General features: G+C 39.4%; 1 protein-coding gene across 1 annotated transcript in view; it reads right to left on the bottom strand.

Moving 5' to 3' along the window:
• Positions 1-15,657, bottom strand: part of plxna2 (plexin A2) — a 175,135-nt gene that overhangs the window by 39,269 nt on the left and 120,209 nt on the right. The window contains exons 13-16 of the mRNA XM_079849341.1: positions 12,855-12,972; positions 9,170-9,306; positions 7,955-8,122; positions 5,649-5,742 (exon numbers count right to left, since the gene is read on the bottom strand). Of these exons, the coding sequence (XP_079705467.1) occupies positions 5,649-5,742; positions 7,955-8,122; positions 9,170-9,306; positions 12,855-12,972 (517 nt within the window). The remainder of the gene's footprint in view (positions 1-5,648; positions 5,743-7,954; positions 8,123-9,169; positions 9,307-12,854; positions 12,973-15,657) is intronic.

Raw genomic sequence — 15,657 nt, forward strand, 5'->3', positions numbered from 1 at the left:
TTTACTGAACTGAAAAGACTGCAGATGCATTTTCTTTTGTTAGACAACAACGGAGCTGGAGAACAAAGGAAAGACTACCTTTTAAATTCAAAAATCAGAAACAAACTCAGAGAGAAAACATTAAAAGTGCAAATTACACTCTTCTGATCGAATCTCGCCACATCATGCGAGTGTTTGAACTTCATGAAAGAAATGAGCTGGCGTATCTACACGTCCAGGTCGCTTGAAAGACAAAGTTCTAATATTTTTGCTTAAAGAAAAAGCAGCATGTCTTAGAACCATTCGGATTTGTTGCATTGTGAAATTATTATTTTACAATTTTCCCATTATTATTAAAACTGCAAAGTACATCATAGTGATATGTTTTTAATTAACATTAATTTATGCTATTATATAAAAAAAAAACCAAGTTTAAAAAAATACTGTACAACAATAATTAGAATCTGAGATTCTAAAAACGAGTACAAGTAATAATAGCAAAGTAATGGAAAATTGGAGGGAAATGTCATTTATTGGATGAAAATATTTAAATAATGCAACAACAAAAAAAAGGTCCTTAAAAGGCTTAATGTTCTGTAATTTCTTTTTGTATTATTTATTATACTCTACAAAATATTCTTTGGAGGATTAGGGGACGTTTTTTGTCAGAAGTTTGACATTTCATGAGTTCGGAACTTGCAACACAAGCAGCGCGGCTCAATGTATCGCTAACCGCGAGGCTTCAGATTCAATGTAATTTCATTGTTGAGCTGAAATGATGCAAACTGTAGCACTCTCGTACCTCAAGTATGCAACAACCGTGATCTGTACTGCATAAACATCAGCAGTCACACTTGACGGATGCACTCTCAGACGCCGAGCCGTTCCCTCGGAGTAGCAGAGAGCAGCAATGACGCTCCAACAACAAAATTGATTGCTGTGAAACTCTGACTGTGCCGGGAGGTTTTCATCTCATTTCTTTCTTCTCTCCGACTCTCAGGGGAGAAACTTAATTAGAGCTAAATATCTTCAAAGCACGGCAGGACCGGCGAGCACTACATCTCCTCCTCGCATCTCGCCTCCTCGCAGCCAGAGCCGCAATCCATACTAACTCATTTTGACCACACAAACTTGATTTTCGTGAGATTGTGGGTGCATCTCATTCCATAGCTTTTGGTTCCTCATTCCTTTGCTCTTCCTCTTCACTCGGCCCTCGAGGAGTGTATAATAAGTGATATTTGTCAATTCTGAGATTGAAATGGTTTTTTTGTGAGTGATTATTGCTCTCTAGGCCACTGCCATTACAAGTAAACACTACTATGAAAAAAGGCCGAATTCTCAGAATGAATTGACAGTCTGAGTTAAAAAAATAAGCCGCAAAATATAGCATCTGGTTTTGGACATGAGGATTTCTGGATGGATTGTCCCTCTGAAAGTGTATTTACATTGAAAATCTTTCTGAAACTCGAACCAGGGCTCGAACCTGCAACCTTCTGGTTCTGGTTTTCCTCAAATACAGCAAAATATCCAGCATCTACAGTATAAGGACTGACTTACTATGCTTATTTAAAGTCAGGAAAACTTGAAAAGAAAACATGCTTCCAAAATTACAACCTTCATGGCAGCTGACTGAACAGCGTGTAGGTTCGAACAACATTTGACGTCGCCTCCGTGAGCACGGGTCTCGTCTGTAGGCACTTCACATTACGCACCGCGTTTCCATGATAACAGAAGCTCTCTTGCAGCTCAGAGGGGCTGGATCTGGTTAAAAATGAATGGGATTCAATAACTCTAAAGTCACACTGTCATCAAAACCTGTAATCCCATTACATACTCCACTGCACAACACGTGAGGTAACCGAGGAATGCAGATCTAGTCAAACTGTTGAAAAACTGATTCTTACTGAGCCAAAGAGCAAGAGGCGAGAGTCACTGAATGTAGATAAATGACAAAACACCTCTTCTAATACAAACATTATAAAATACTTTTTTTTATATTAAATATGTTATATGTACAAAATGTATATATTATATATATATATATATATATATGGGATGATATGGTTGAAGTTTGCAGGTTTGATCCCCACAAGATCCATGAACTATCATCATTGTGCCCTTGAGCAAGACACTTAAACCAGATTGCTTCAGGGATATTGTCGCTGTAGTAAGTGTTCTGTTACTCAGGATTAAAGTGAGCGCTAAATTATTACTTACTCCAGTGATGACAGCAGAGGACTGTTCCAGCAGTTCTCCAGTTCATACACCACTCCTACTAAACACTGAACCTGCAACCTTTGTGTTATTGAATTGAAAAGCCATTCTGAAGGTTGCTGCCCAGCTAAGCAGGACAAGATAAGGGTCTAATGCGATTGAACCGCGTGTGTGTGTGTTTCTCTGTCCTTCCGTGGCAGTGCCATGTCAGAGACAGATGCTGTGGGCACCACCAGACTGGAACAGCCTGGAAGAGCCTTTCACAGCCTCTGGACGCCATCTGTTTCAAACTGGCTTGACACACACTGGCTGTTGTCACATTTTGTCTTGCTGTACCAGTTTGTTTCTTCACTTCCGCCCACATCAAGCTACCAGTTTTACAACAGTGGGGGTTTGAGGGGGGGGGGGGGGGGGGGTGTAGATTTCCACATGGATGGATTTAATTAGCAGATTTTAATTGTATTTTAAATAACACCTGCTATAAGCAGAAGGAAATGCAGATATTGAGTGGGTCAAAAGCAAATGTGTTTTCAGCTGTACTTCAGGACATGCACCAGACTAATAACATTTGAGTTGGTCTTCTGTCCTTCTATGACCAGGCTGCAGTAGCTGCAGGTATTTGGCTGTGGAAATAATTGGGATCCTTTTCTGTCTCACTGAAATAATTGGTTTCAGGTTCTTCCAAGAACTGACACATGACTCAGCACAAAGCACAGTTCTACCCGCCTAAACTAATGAATCCAAACATCTCTCTCCACTCATCTCTCTGTCTCTGGGACAAAGAGTTGCATAGAGATGGTGCTCCCTGGCTAAAATCTGTCTCGAGTTACTCGGGTCAGTGAAAACGGGTACTAATGCCTTAAAGGGATAGTTCAGCCAAAAATGAAAAGTCTGTCATCATTTACTCATCCTGATGTTGTTTCGAACCAGTCTGAGTTTCTTTTCCTCCGTGGAACACGAAAAATATATCGTCAACTGTTTTTGTCCATACAATGAAAGTCAGTGGAGTCCAAAAACAACTTCCATTGTATTCCACATTTTCATGTTGCACAGAAGAAAGGCATACAGGTTTTGAACGATTGCTAAATAGAATATATAATTTTATATATATATATGAATATCTAATCCTTTAAACATTAACATTTCTTGCTCGATTGGAACACAAAAAGTGATGTACAGAACAGCAAGATATCTTCTGAACCAGACACAGCAAAAGTAAAAAGTTTTATGGTAATGACTGCCCACCATTTCTGAATTATGCCCTTTGTTGTTTTAAGTACATGCGCATGTAACTATATATCGGGGAAAAAAAAGATAGATGGAAATTAGAACAACTATAAGGATCTGCGCGATTGTAGACAAACGCCCGTGGCTCTGTTAAATGCTAAGATGCTTTTATCATCCATAGTTCATGTTCTTCATGTTGGTTTTTTGCGAGCACGCTCTTATCCGAGGTATCTGGGGAGGTCTTTGACACTGATTGGTGGGAGCGTCTGATCGCTTAGTTTTAGAAGAAAAAAAAACTGAAGTGCCTTTGTGATCGGCTCAGATAGTGGCGTGCAACGCTTTAGGAATCTGTCTCCAGACTTCATTACCGAATCTCTTCGCTGCTGCATGTGTCAAGCGATTTTTTCTTCTTCTTCTACTCATCCTCGAGAGAAGACAAAGGTAGAAAAACTCATCTTTTAGCTATAATCAGGAAAATGATTAATGTCTCAATTGCGGGTTGGTGACAGGTACAGCAGGATGCACAAAGGCAATTGTCTGCCATTCGCTCGGCTTCTGAGAACCCCACCAGGTAACGGGAGGGGAGGAGAGGAGGAAGAGAAGCAATTTGGGGAGGAGGCAGATGACAGTTTGAAGGCTGCCTTGACGGGCGCTCGGCTTTGATTGCCAGACTCCGCGGCTGTTTTGTTCCCCATCTCCCTCTCCAAAAATACAGAGGAAAAAGGGGGATGAAGAAATACATAATCGTAAGCTCAACGGTTAATACAAATGCAGGGAATCAAAGCCAGGTTGGGTCTTTGGTGATGATGCCTGAAAGAAGGAAGCCAACCTTTCTCTGTCTACCTCTCTTTTTATTGCTCTGTTGTAAAGAGTAAGAAAGAGAAAGAGAAAGAAAGAGAAAGACAGCACTAGCACCTGACACATCAGACAGCGCCCACACAACATATTTCATGAGTCCCTTTAAGAACTCTTAGAGCTCTGGGCTCTGTGAAGCGTGGAGGAACGCAAGCTTCTGTCACTCCTCATTGCGCAGTCGGTGTCTCTTTTACTAAAAGTGACTTTCAGGAGAACTACCCGCACACGGGTACATCTGTACAGCTGGGGACTGAAGCGCAGTTATGCTGTTGGAAACAGAGGAAGGATGGCTATGGCAGTTTTGTTTTCACCTCACTGAAGTAAGAAATAATGTGTGATTAGTGCTGTTCTAAACACCTCCACACTTGGAAAGATGCGTTTTACATAATCATCACATTGCTCATAGACATGCAAATGGGCAAAGACCAACATTGTATATATAGAAAGTAAATAGGAAGTGTACAAACATAATTGTTGATCTATCATACAGTACTGTATACTTAAAAAAAAAAAAAAAAAAATCAAAGTATGTTAATACAATAGAAGATATAAGACCCCACTGGCTATTCCATCCTCATGTCTGACCAGGCTGAAAAATCCTATTATGTTAATTAAACTTGGACCCCCTGCAGTACAGAGCCAATTGAATTTGTACCAACTCCTTAGCCCTTGGGTCTTATTATTTTTGGGATATCTTTATGTTGACCAAGCCGATGGGTTTGGAGTTTATCTTTCTTTGAAACCTATTAAGCAATACAACCCTTTTTAACAGGCCGCTATCCACCAATACTGCATTGGATGCATTGGATGGTTTTATGCAGGACTCTACAAATAATGGCCAACAAAACCCAGTTCGACAAAGGTGGCATGAGCAGAGTAAAATGCTCAAATTAAATGCCTCATCCGCACCACTTTGCGCAGACTGAATAATTCAGCAGGGTACTTAGTCGAAATTACAGATACACAGCTTGAAAAAGAGGTCACGCAGAGGCTTGTGGGTAGGAGATATATGAGATTTCTGAAGCTGTGGCAGTGAGTCACGACGGATCTCGCCTCCGTGGGTCAACAGAAAAGACAGAAATTAGTCTAATGCATCACAAAAAAAGGCAGCGTGCAGATTGTGTGATCCTCTCTCCACTGAAAGTCACCGATAATTAACTCAAACCTGCAGACAAAGCATCCCACTTCCCAAGGTCACGCATCTCGGAGGTCGAACTGATACGATTCGGTTTCATCGTGTCGGCCCTAGTGAGATATCAGCTCACAAGAGAGAGCCATTCTCCCATAAGCTCCTGAGCTCAGGTAACTAAGGTCATTTTAAAAGTGAGGGTGGATAATTGACGAACGACGATAACGCAAACGAAGCTACTCACATTTACGGATTCCCGCCCGCCATACTTGATCCGAATCCTTGGCTCCTGTATGACATCCAAGTTCGTCCCGGTCACCACCAGAGGCGTGTGTCCGCTGAAAAACATAGTTGTGATCGTGAATGGGGTGAAAACTTTGACGTTCCATTTGATTCAAAACTTGTTTCTTTGTAATGCGGTGCTTAGAAGATAATAAGCTTTGGAGAAGGTTCTGATTAAAGATGCTTTTAACCGGCTTCAGTAGATTTAATCAAACATACTAGACGTGTCTTTGAAAACACTAAAAGAACAGAAGCAGCGGTGATCCTGCTTAGCATTCTGGGGATGTCCACAGCTTGATAAAGCACAACAAAAGAACTGAGCATCTGGGAGTGGAATGGGTGAGGAGCTCTTGCTCTAGGTGTTTCTGTTGTTTACTCTTGAGCACTTTATTAGCCAGGAGCCGCTCGTACGCTGTTCTGTTCGCTGTGGGCGACGCCATGGCATGGGACACTCACCCACAGGAAAATCACATAAGAGATCCATTCAATATCTCAATTGTTTCTCCTATATAGCAATAGGATCAAATAAGAGAGACAGCAAACAGTCAGAGATCTCAGTATGAGCTCAAACATTCCTCATCAAATTATACCGGACCAAAAGATCAGAGCTATGCTAAATGGATTCATAACTCAGAAATTAAAATGATGTCATTATTTACACACATTTGCTGTTCCAAACCTGTATGCCTTACTTTACTGAATTCTGTGGAACAGAGGGTTCCACATTTTGTAAAAAATAAAAATCTTCTTTTTTTTGTACATACAATGGAAGTCATTGGGCTCCAATTTGGTTTGGTGCCCAACGTTCTTCAAAATATCTTCTGTGTAAATATCTATTGTGTACCACAGAAGAAGAAAAAGTCATACATGTTTAGAACGACATGAGGGTGAGTAAAGGAGGACATTTTTGGTTTACCTATCCCTTTAAGTGAGCAACCGTTGAGCAATACAATGTTCCTATTTGTAGGCATGATTCTAAATGCTTATGTATCTGTGAGTTGGGTCTTGTGAGAGAGAGGCATTTTTTTCTGCATTTCTAACTCCAGCTTGTAGTGAACCTGTATCTCAGCATCACTTATGTAGCACATTTGTGCTACTGTATATAATCATGTGCAGCACTTTGGTATGAATATATTAAGGCTCTCAAATTCACTTAAAGGGATAGTTCACCCAAAAATTTTTAATTCTGTCATATTTTGAGAAATGCCTCAGTGTTTCTTTTGTCCATACAATGGAAGTTAGTGGGGTCATGTTTGGTTCCCAACATTGAAAGAAAGTCATACAGTAGGTTTGGAATGATGCGACGGGGAGTAAATGATGACAGAATATTCATATTTGGATTAACCATCACTTTAAGATATAGTCATAATAACCAAGCACTTTGCCCGAACTAAATTATAGCATGTTGTAAAAGCAAATCTGAGCTTTTCACTTTACTTTCTTTATATGTCTTGGAAAAGTATGTAAGGTACATATATTTGCATATCTCATGCATAGGGGTATGATATCACATTGAAAATCTGGGATTCAAAATGTAATTTAATTCTTGAAATAAACAAAGTTTTAGAACTTTGAGCATTTTAAACACAAAGAAAAGTTATGATTTAAAATGAAAAATAAATATTTTAGATTTTGCATTATTTCTAGGTCATTAATCAAATAAGATCATATGACTGACTCCTGACAACCTATGTAATTACAGCAAGACATTTTGAAACCTATGTACATTTTTGAGTTGAACTTTTCACTCAATTGTTATGCTAATAATATAGTTCCTATTTAATTTAAATTAGAAAATATCAACAGACTTTTGGACCCCACTGTATTATATGCTGTTATTTAAAGTTAAAGTCAGACATACGTAAGATGTACTCTGCAAAGACAGACTGTGCAAAGATTTCGGGACTTCAGCAGCAGCAGCATATTTTTAGATCTCAGACGTGACTTAAAGCTTTACTTTTATAAAACTATCTTCATGATCACCCTGTCATGGTGTAAATACTATGAAAAAGATGAAAGGATATATCTGGATGCAAGTCAGCCATTTATTCATTTCATAACAAAGCAACAAGGCCTTGAACAAAGCTGCAGAACTGCATTCAGTGAATCAGATCAGTTTCTTTCAGGAATGTGTCTGACATCCATTCAAAGAGTCTTCGAATCATGAGCCTCAAAAAGTCAAAAGTGTTTGCAAACAGTGTTTGAAGGCCACACTATCCGATCTGAATAATCCAATACTAAAACAATGCATCATATATGTACTGTTACCTGGCAATGCTCCATTCCGGTTCAACGCGTTGAACGGTGGGGTCGTCTATATACTCAAAAGTCAGGCTCCCTGGGACCTGGGCGCGATCCAAACTCACGCTGATCTGAACCGGGCCAACTCCCGTCAGAGAAGGGGCGGAGTAACACACAATCTCCGTCATAGATCTTCTGTGGGCAAAGAAAACACAAACCAATCAGATTCTGACAAGGGACTAAGAACAACACAAAGTCTTTACTTAATAACAGATGGCTAGACTTATTGTTCAGACACACTATATATGAATGGCTTGTGGGCGGCTCTCTGCTCTTTTTCAATTGCAGTCTTTTCTTATAGCCCTCACTGAAAGTGCTACCTATGGAAAGTGAGCATTAGTCATTCTCTGCAGCGTGTTTTTACTTATGGCACCCTCGCACACGCTCGTACGCGATCAGGAACGCGTCATCATTCCACAGGAACACAGAGGAAAATAGAAATCCGCAATTAGCCGCTATCGCATTAAAGTCGTCACTCTCGTGCATCTTAAAGCACTACAATCAGCCTCATCTTTAAATTGAGATCCTGGAGTGAGAGGAAAAGGAGGAGATATAGGAAGAAGTCTGGCGGGGGGTACGATATTTACATACAGAAGTATGCTAGCAAAATTAGAGCAACAGGAAGAGGAAAGGGAGATGAAAAAGAGGAAATCTAGAAGAACTTTAAGCATTTAATTGAAGGAAGTTTAAGCAGAAAGTCATCCGAAACACTCTCTGATGGATGTAAAAAGTTTATAGAAAGTTAGGATCAGCAACTTTCTTCTGACATCAGTGTCCATGTTCAGACTACTACAGTATATATACAGTTTTGAAACATTACTTTTTTTTAATGTTTTTAAATAAGTCTCTTATGCTCACCAAGGCTGCATTTATTTGATCAAAAATACAGGAAAAAAAACAGTAATATTATGAAATATTATTACAATTTTAAATAATAGTTTTCTATTTTAATATACTTTAAAATACAATGTATTTCTGTGATGCAAAGCAGAATTTACATCAGTCATTACAGTCTTCAGTCACATGATCCTTCAGACATCTTTCTATAAGTTAGTTAATTTTTTTAATCGATTGACAGCACTAATATATGTATATTATTTTATATAATACATGTATTACTATATAATATAATGTTTTTATACTAGGCATAACAGGATACAATAAATAAATAAAAAATCATACTCATAAAACTCGCAGGTCTGGTTCCCAAAAAGCACAGTGACGCTGCTGCCTGCCCCCAGGTTCTCCCCCAATATGGTCACTTTAGTTCCCCCAGACTCGGGACCTCGACTGGGGGACAAACCCGTGACTGATGGCATCTGCAGACAGAAAGAGAAGACAGGTAGGAAACAAGGAAACAAGCTAGAGATAAAGTAGGCTTTACTTCAAGATAAAACTACATTGTATAATTGTTTACAGTTTGTTATTGATTTATTTTGGTAACTGCCACTGTTACACATCTTACATGTACTTACTATAGTAATAACAGTAAATCATGCATAATTATAAGCAACTAACCTTAAAGGAGAACTCCGGTCAATTTTAACATTGAGCTCATTTTTTTGTACATTTGGAGTGCTGTCAATACAGAGAACAACGACAAAAATCGGTGTTGCCTACACCGAGTTATCCTCTTTTTAAAATATGCACCCTGTTGACTTCAATGGGGCAATATTTAAACCTGCTTTTAGCCTCTTAACATCCTTGATGTGTCATTACAAGTGCACAGGTCATGTGAGTGATTCCTTCAGAGTGAACACGGGTGAGTCTGACTGCAGCAGATGTGAAAGATAAGAATAAAAGTGATGTTATTTCAGCCAGCGCACATACCTGTATTTACATCCTGTTTTCGGTCAAAGTCCATAGTAATCGATTGTCGAGTTCACGCGCATTGGTTTAGTACCTATGATCATGCGCGTGAACTCGACAATCGATTACTATGGACTTTGACCGAAAACAGGATGTAAATACAGGTATGAGCGCTGGCTAAATAAATATCATTTTTATTCATATCTTTCACATCTACTGCAGTCAGACTCACCCGTGTTCACTCTGAAGGAATCACTCACATGACCTGTGCACTTGTAATGACACATCAAGGATGTTAAGAGGCTAAAAGCAGGTTTAAAACTTGCCCCATTGAAGTCAACTGAGTGCAAATTTTAAAAAGAGGATAACTCGGTGTAGGCAACACCGATTTTTGTCGTTGTTCTCTGTATTGACAGCACTCCAAATGTACAAAAAAATGAGCTCAATGTTAAAATTGACCGGAGTTCTCCTTTAAACCAAACCCTAATCCTAACTGTGAGTACTTTTTGTTATCACTCAGTATTTTAACATAAAATGTAACCTTTAATTTTATTTACACATGCAAAAACATGGGTAAGATTTTTTTTTTTAGATGTTTTTGTCTCTTATGCTCACCATGTTTGCATGTATTTGTTCAAAAATACAGTAATATTGTGCAATTTTTTGACAATTTTGTGTGAATTTGTCCATTCAAGTGCAAGACGACGTGAAATATAGCTTAGTATTATTTTTGTGGTGTCTGACGCGGACTTTGGACGTGTGCGCACACAAAACTTTTCACACAGCGCGTGAGTAACGAAACGAGCTCCCTTTCAAGTCTTCTTGTCAAGGCTTAAACTTTAGTGAAGATGAAGCGCTGACCCGTCAACTGTCCTGAGCGTCGTTCACGTTTGTTCACATTTGTTCACATTTGTTCACGTTTATGCATTGTTAGAATTCATAAAAAGTCGTCAATGCCGATTTTTACTCACATGCATGCATACATGCATAAATCGAAATGACACAGCCTAGTTTTCTGTATCAGCTGAACACAAGCATGTTTTGAATCTGAAACTGCCTAGATCTGGGTGGCAGTTCCACAAAAGAGAGCTACGTTTGTAAATAACAACTGTCCTTCATGAGTCTCATTCGCCTCATTCGCTGCTGAGCTCACAAATAAAGAGCGACCGCTACAAAGAAATGCCATTTCCAGTCTTGTCTGAGTGATGCGAGCTCATGAAAAGCATGTCTGAGGATAAATAAAAGGCTTTTAAAATGTTGTACATAAACTCTCTAGTTCCCAGTTCTCTTCCTTTATTGTGCACAGGGACTGAACATAGCAGATGGAGAATCACAGAAACAGACAGCTCTGTGTCTTAAGAAAGCACATGAAATGGCTGGTGGCCGACTTCACACGTGCACGGACTAAGAAATGAATTAACACCAATTTCGGTCTCGCCTCTCATTGTTCTACAACGGGCGGGCCGCTCAGGGACTCCATGTTGTCCGACAACATTTGTCGGAGCGGTTGAGATAACACGCTTCTTTTATATTTGACTGCGATATGAAAGGCGTGCAAGAAAATCACACACACACACACTCACACAAACAGGCATAAACACATACAGGAAGTGGCTGAAGCACATATTGTGTAATATAAACAGCTCCCCTAATTAGCAGAGGCCGTTAATTGTGGCGGTATGGATAATTGTTTGCCTTGGTGTGCGTGTGAATGCTGCCGTTGATTATCTATTAACCCCAGGCCGGCGGTTGGGTGTTTGAGACAGGTGCGCAGGAGTTCCCACAGGTGCTCCACTGCGACGAGACAACATGGCAACCATCCTTCCTTTGATTCGCTTAATGGCTTTTATTGTCTCCATGTTCAATGTGCACTCCCCGTGGTGTTTCGTGTTCATAATCACTCAATATTTTAATAACCGAAAACAAGTTCCATTATGCCGACGAGAGCTGCGCTTCTTAACGGAGGAAGCAGGGCTGCTATTTTACCAAATAATAATGACACACACACAGCAGCAATCTGTAAATTAGCTAGTTTTTACAGCATATCTCGAGTCTTTTGTGCTTGATGAGTGCATTAGTTCAATAAACACGCTTTTCTTTTAATGTCTTGGCAAATTCATGTGTAAATGATGTTATTATCCACTAATCCACAACATCATTTCAGAATCTACTGAAGATGCACAAAAATACTACTTTAAAAAGGACCAAATAGCACAATAAGCCGATAAAAATGCCATGCAAGCCATAAAAAGGTTAATTTATTGACCTTGTGGCTTTTAATGACTCTAAATTTGCATGGAGAGACAGTGCCAACACATTAATGGAGTGATTTCCTAGATAACTGCCTGGACAGATAGAAATATATAAATATAACATGCAAATATACTGCTTTTGTGGCAAAAACGTAGCAAACTAATAGACTTTTAGGACATGTTCTATTATAGTACCATGGTATTCTTCAAAGGAGTTTTGAAACTGGTGGTTGCGAGAGGGTGCTTACAATTTAGGAACTTAAAAAACAAAGTAATTATGTGTAGTGCAATATTGTTTAACACATTTACTGAGTATTTGGCAATATTACCACTTCATTTTTTATTCTGCTTAAAAAAAGTAGAACTATGAGATGTATTGCAATTAAATCTATTGCAATGCTTTGTGAGGAAGAATATTTAGTATTATGAGAGCAAAATAAATGTTGTAAGATCAGAAACCAGCATATTTACTTCAAATGGAGGACTAATGAGAGATATAGATTTTTGTAAGGCCTCATGAATATGTGCAGAAGATAGTCTTTGCTCCAAAAGCGTAGCTATTTGAACAGATGAAGTACAGAATGTTGAGCTCTGAGTCACTTCCTCTGATTTGACATTTTCGTTGAATCGCTTCTGAGAACAAAGCAACCTCAGCAAGGTTCACCTGTCCAGAGGCATAAAATCATGTGACCCGTGAGTTCTCTTCAATGGACCAACTAAATCTCAGTTTAATAAAACCAAAACAAAGGCCGGTTTCACCACTACCTCACTGCATTATTTAGATGTAGCAGAGCTCAAGGTCTTACCACAAAGGAATAGAGCTGAGAAGAGCGGGTCTGGAGCTCCGGCTTACACTCCCCTACGCACAAATGGACTGGGCCGGGCTTACTGTCCGCAGGAGCTTCGTCCATCTCACATACAATCCTGAGAAAGAACAAATATACAACGTTACATTACATTTTAATCTTGACTTGAATGAAAGCCACCTAAATGGATGGATATCACATATCACCCCCTCATAGCTTCTGTGCAAACGAATCCAGGTCCATCCAGTCCTATATGATTACAAAGCTTTAACACTTCTGGACTTCATCCAGACTAAGGAACCAAAGCATTGGAAGTCATCTCCAGTCCTGCTGAGTGATCAGTATGCGACTCTCTCTCTCCCTCTCTCTCCATTGATTTCCTCTTGATCGCAATGTAATTTTTGCTTTGATTGCTTTAGCGCACACATTCCATTAGCCGAATTGACAAGACCGCTCTACGGGAGTGCCAATGCCAAGAACGCACAACGCTTTTGTAGCATTAAAACCATAAGTTCCTGTAGGTTCTGCACTTTTGGGAAATAAACTCTTAAAACACACTTTTCACAGTGAATTATTTCATTTATCCACTAACATAGTTGTCCACTAGTGGATATACATACATCACAGGAGAATTCTCATTTTTTTTTACTTTTTTTTTTTTTCTTCTGAAAGTGTCACAGTTCTACCACATCTTAAATTATATTGATACTTTGCATGTGACGTCACAAGTACTGGCTGGCGGGCAAGAACGTCGTTCTCCAGCGACGAAACCCAGTAAACCAACCAAGGGTCGCCAGTTTTACTGTACAAAAGTTGGTGTTTTGAGGTGTAAACGACATGCCAGATAGTTGTTGTGCAACTGGATGCACTAACCACAGATGAGATAAGCAACCTTCACAGTATACACACGTCTGTGCAAATTATCATCAAAGGTAATTTCAACATTTGTTTGAATACAATCAATGGGTGTATGATCATGTAATTAATCGTGTCTTTAAGTTACTGTAGTTTTGTCAATCAACACCACCAGTATTCACCAGCTGGTTCGGCGAGTCAGCTGTTTGTTTATGAGTCTAAGCTAGACTAACTGTACGTTCACACCGCCGCCGGCGAGAGCGGCAAAATTCATTGAAAATGAATGATTTCCGTGCACTTTGACGCTCTCGCCGGTGGCGGTGTGAACGCACAGTAACAGCTGTCGTCTTTTGCTAACAATAACAGAAGTGTGTGATAGGTTGTTTTGAGGTTTGCGATATCTATGATTTTCAATGAGAACCAGAGATGACCCAACAGTAGAGCTAGATTATTTATGGAGGAATTATTAATGCTCGATTATCTTAAAAAAACTTGTCTGCTTTACACAATTTAGCTACCTTGGAGTTAATCCTAGTCCATAGTTATGCAGCTAGCTAGCTAACAGACTTGATAGCTACTAGAAAGTCCTGGAACTACAGGACTCAACGTTGAAAATACCCGTTTGTTGCCCGCCAGGTATCCGTGGTAGTCACGTGACTGCAAAGTATCAATATTGTGTTTAATGGCACTCGGAAATAGAAATAATGGTCCTCGAGAGGACATTTTAAACTTTCTTAGCATAAAATGGCAGACTCCTTTGGCTTGCAACTGTAAGACTAATTACATAGCTAGAATTTTATGTATATTAATAAACACGCAATTAAATATTATTTTCACACGTTTTGCATAATTGGACAAAACTACAGCTTGGAAATGCCAAAAAATATTCTGCTCACAAGTGATATTTACCTTTTCTTTGTTTTCTACACACATCACAAGTATCTTATTTCATCTCAAACCCTTTATTGACACTGTTGTCATCTTGGAATCCAAGTAGACCAACTATTGGAGCAAAATCCTTTGGTATGTTTGAAATGATGTAAAATAGTGCAGAAAGTTCACCCAAAAATTGAATATATATATATATATACACATAAAAGCCTTTTTCAAATGTAGCAAATATAAATTAAGAAGACATGTTTTAATAAAAAAGATCAACCCCTGCCATATCAAAGTGCCTGAAGTTGAAGAAACACCTATAAACACCTCCACATTGCAAGCCAGTGACGCACAGCACAAATCAATGCAGCGTTATCATGCACTCTGATCAGGGAGCAGGTCGATGTTGCTACATCATACGTGCTGATCAGGTATCAGCTTTACGGACGGGTGGCAGGATCAAATGACAAAATAAAAACACACAGCCCATTGACTGGCCCTCAAATGAAGTAAATATGAAACCGACATGAGAATTCAAATCTGAGTTGAAAGTGCAGGGGCGCTGCAATCGATGTTTGGTTGATATCGAGTGTTCGCATCATTAGGGATGACTGTGGGAATGCATGCGGCGCAGACTGCGTGATTGTGGGTGTGATGTGGCGTCCTGCGGTGAGTCTGACAGGCTCGGCAGACAGCGTTCACAGCTGTTCACAGCACACATTATGTCCTCTCAATCACAACGAGCGGAGGACTTGCACTTCTAAGGCAATTAAAGTTTGGAAGCAAGTTTGGGTGCTCAATCATTGCTTCTGCGTGGAGCCAGTTTAGCTGTTGAGCTTCGGAAATTAGCTGATACATGCTGTAACTAAACCATATTGTGGACGAAAAAGCACCTTTGATAGCTATTCAAAAGTAGCCAATACACGTACGCATGAGACAAAGCCATTATAGTCATTTGAGGCTCAGATGATATCCTGATCTCCCTATCCTCTTTTAATATCAAATGGCAAAAGATCTTAATGTTTACAACTTTAGTACAAAAAATGACCAGAGAGAACTGTTGAATCAG

This window comes from Squalius cephalus (genome assembly GCF_949319135.1).
Source record: "Squalius cephalus genome assembly, chromosome: 18".
Classification (NCBI taxonomy): domain Eukaryota; kingdom Metazoa; phylum Chordata; class Actinopteri; order Cypriniformes; family Leuciscidae; genus Squalius; species Squalius cephalus.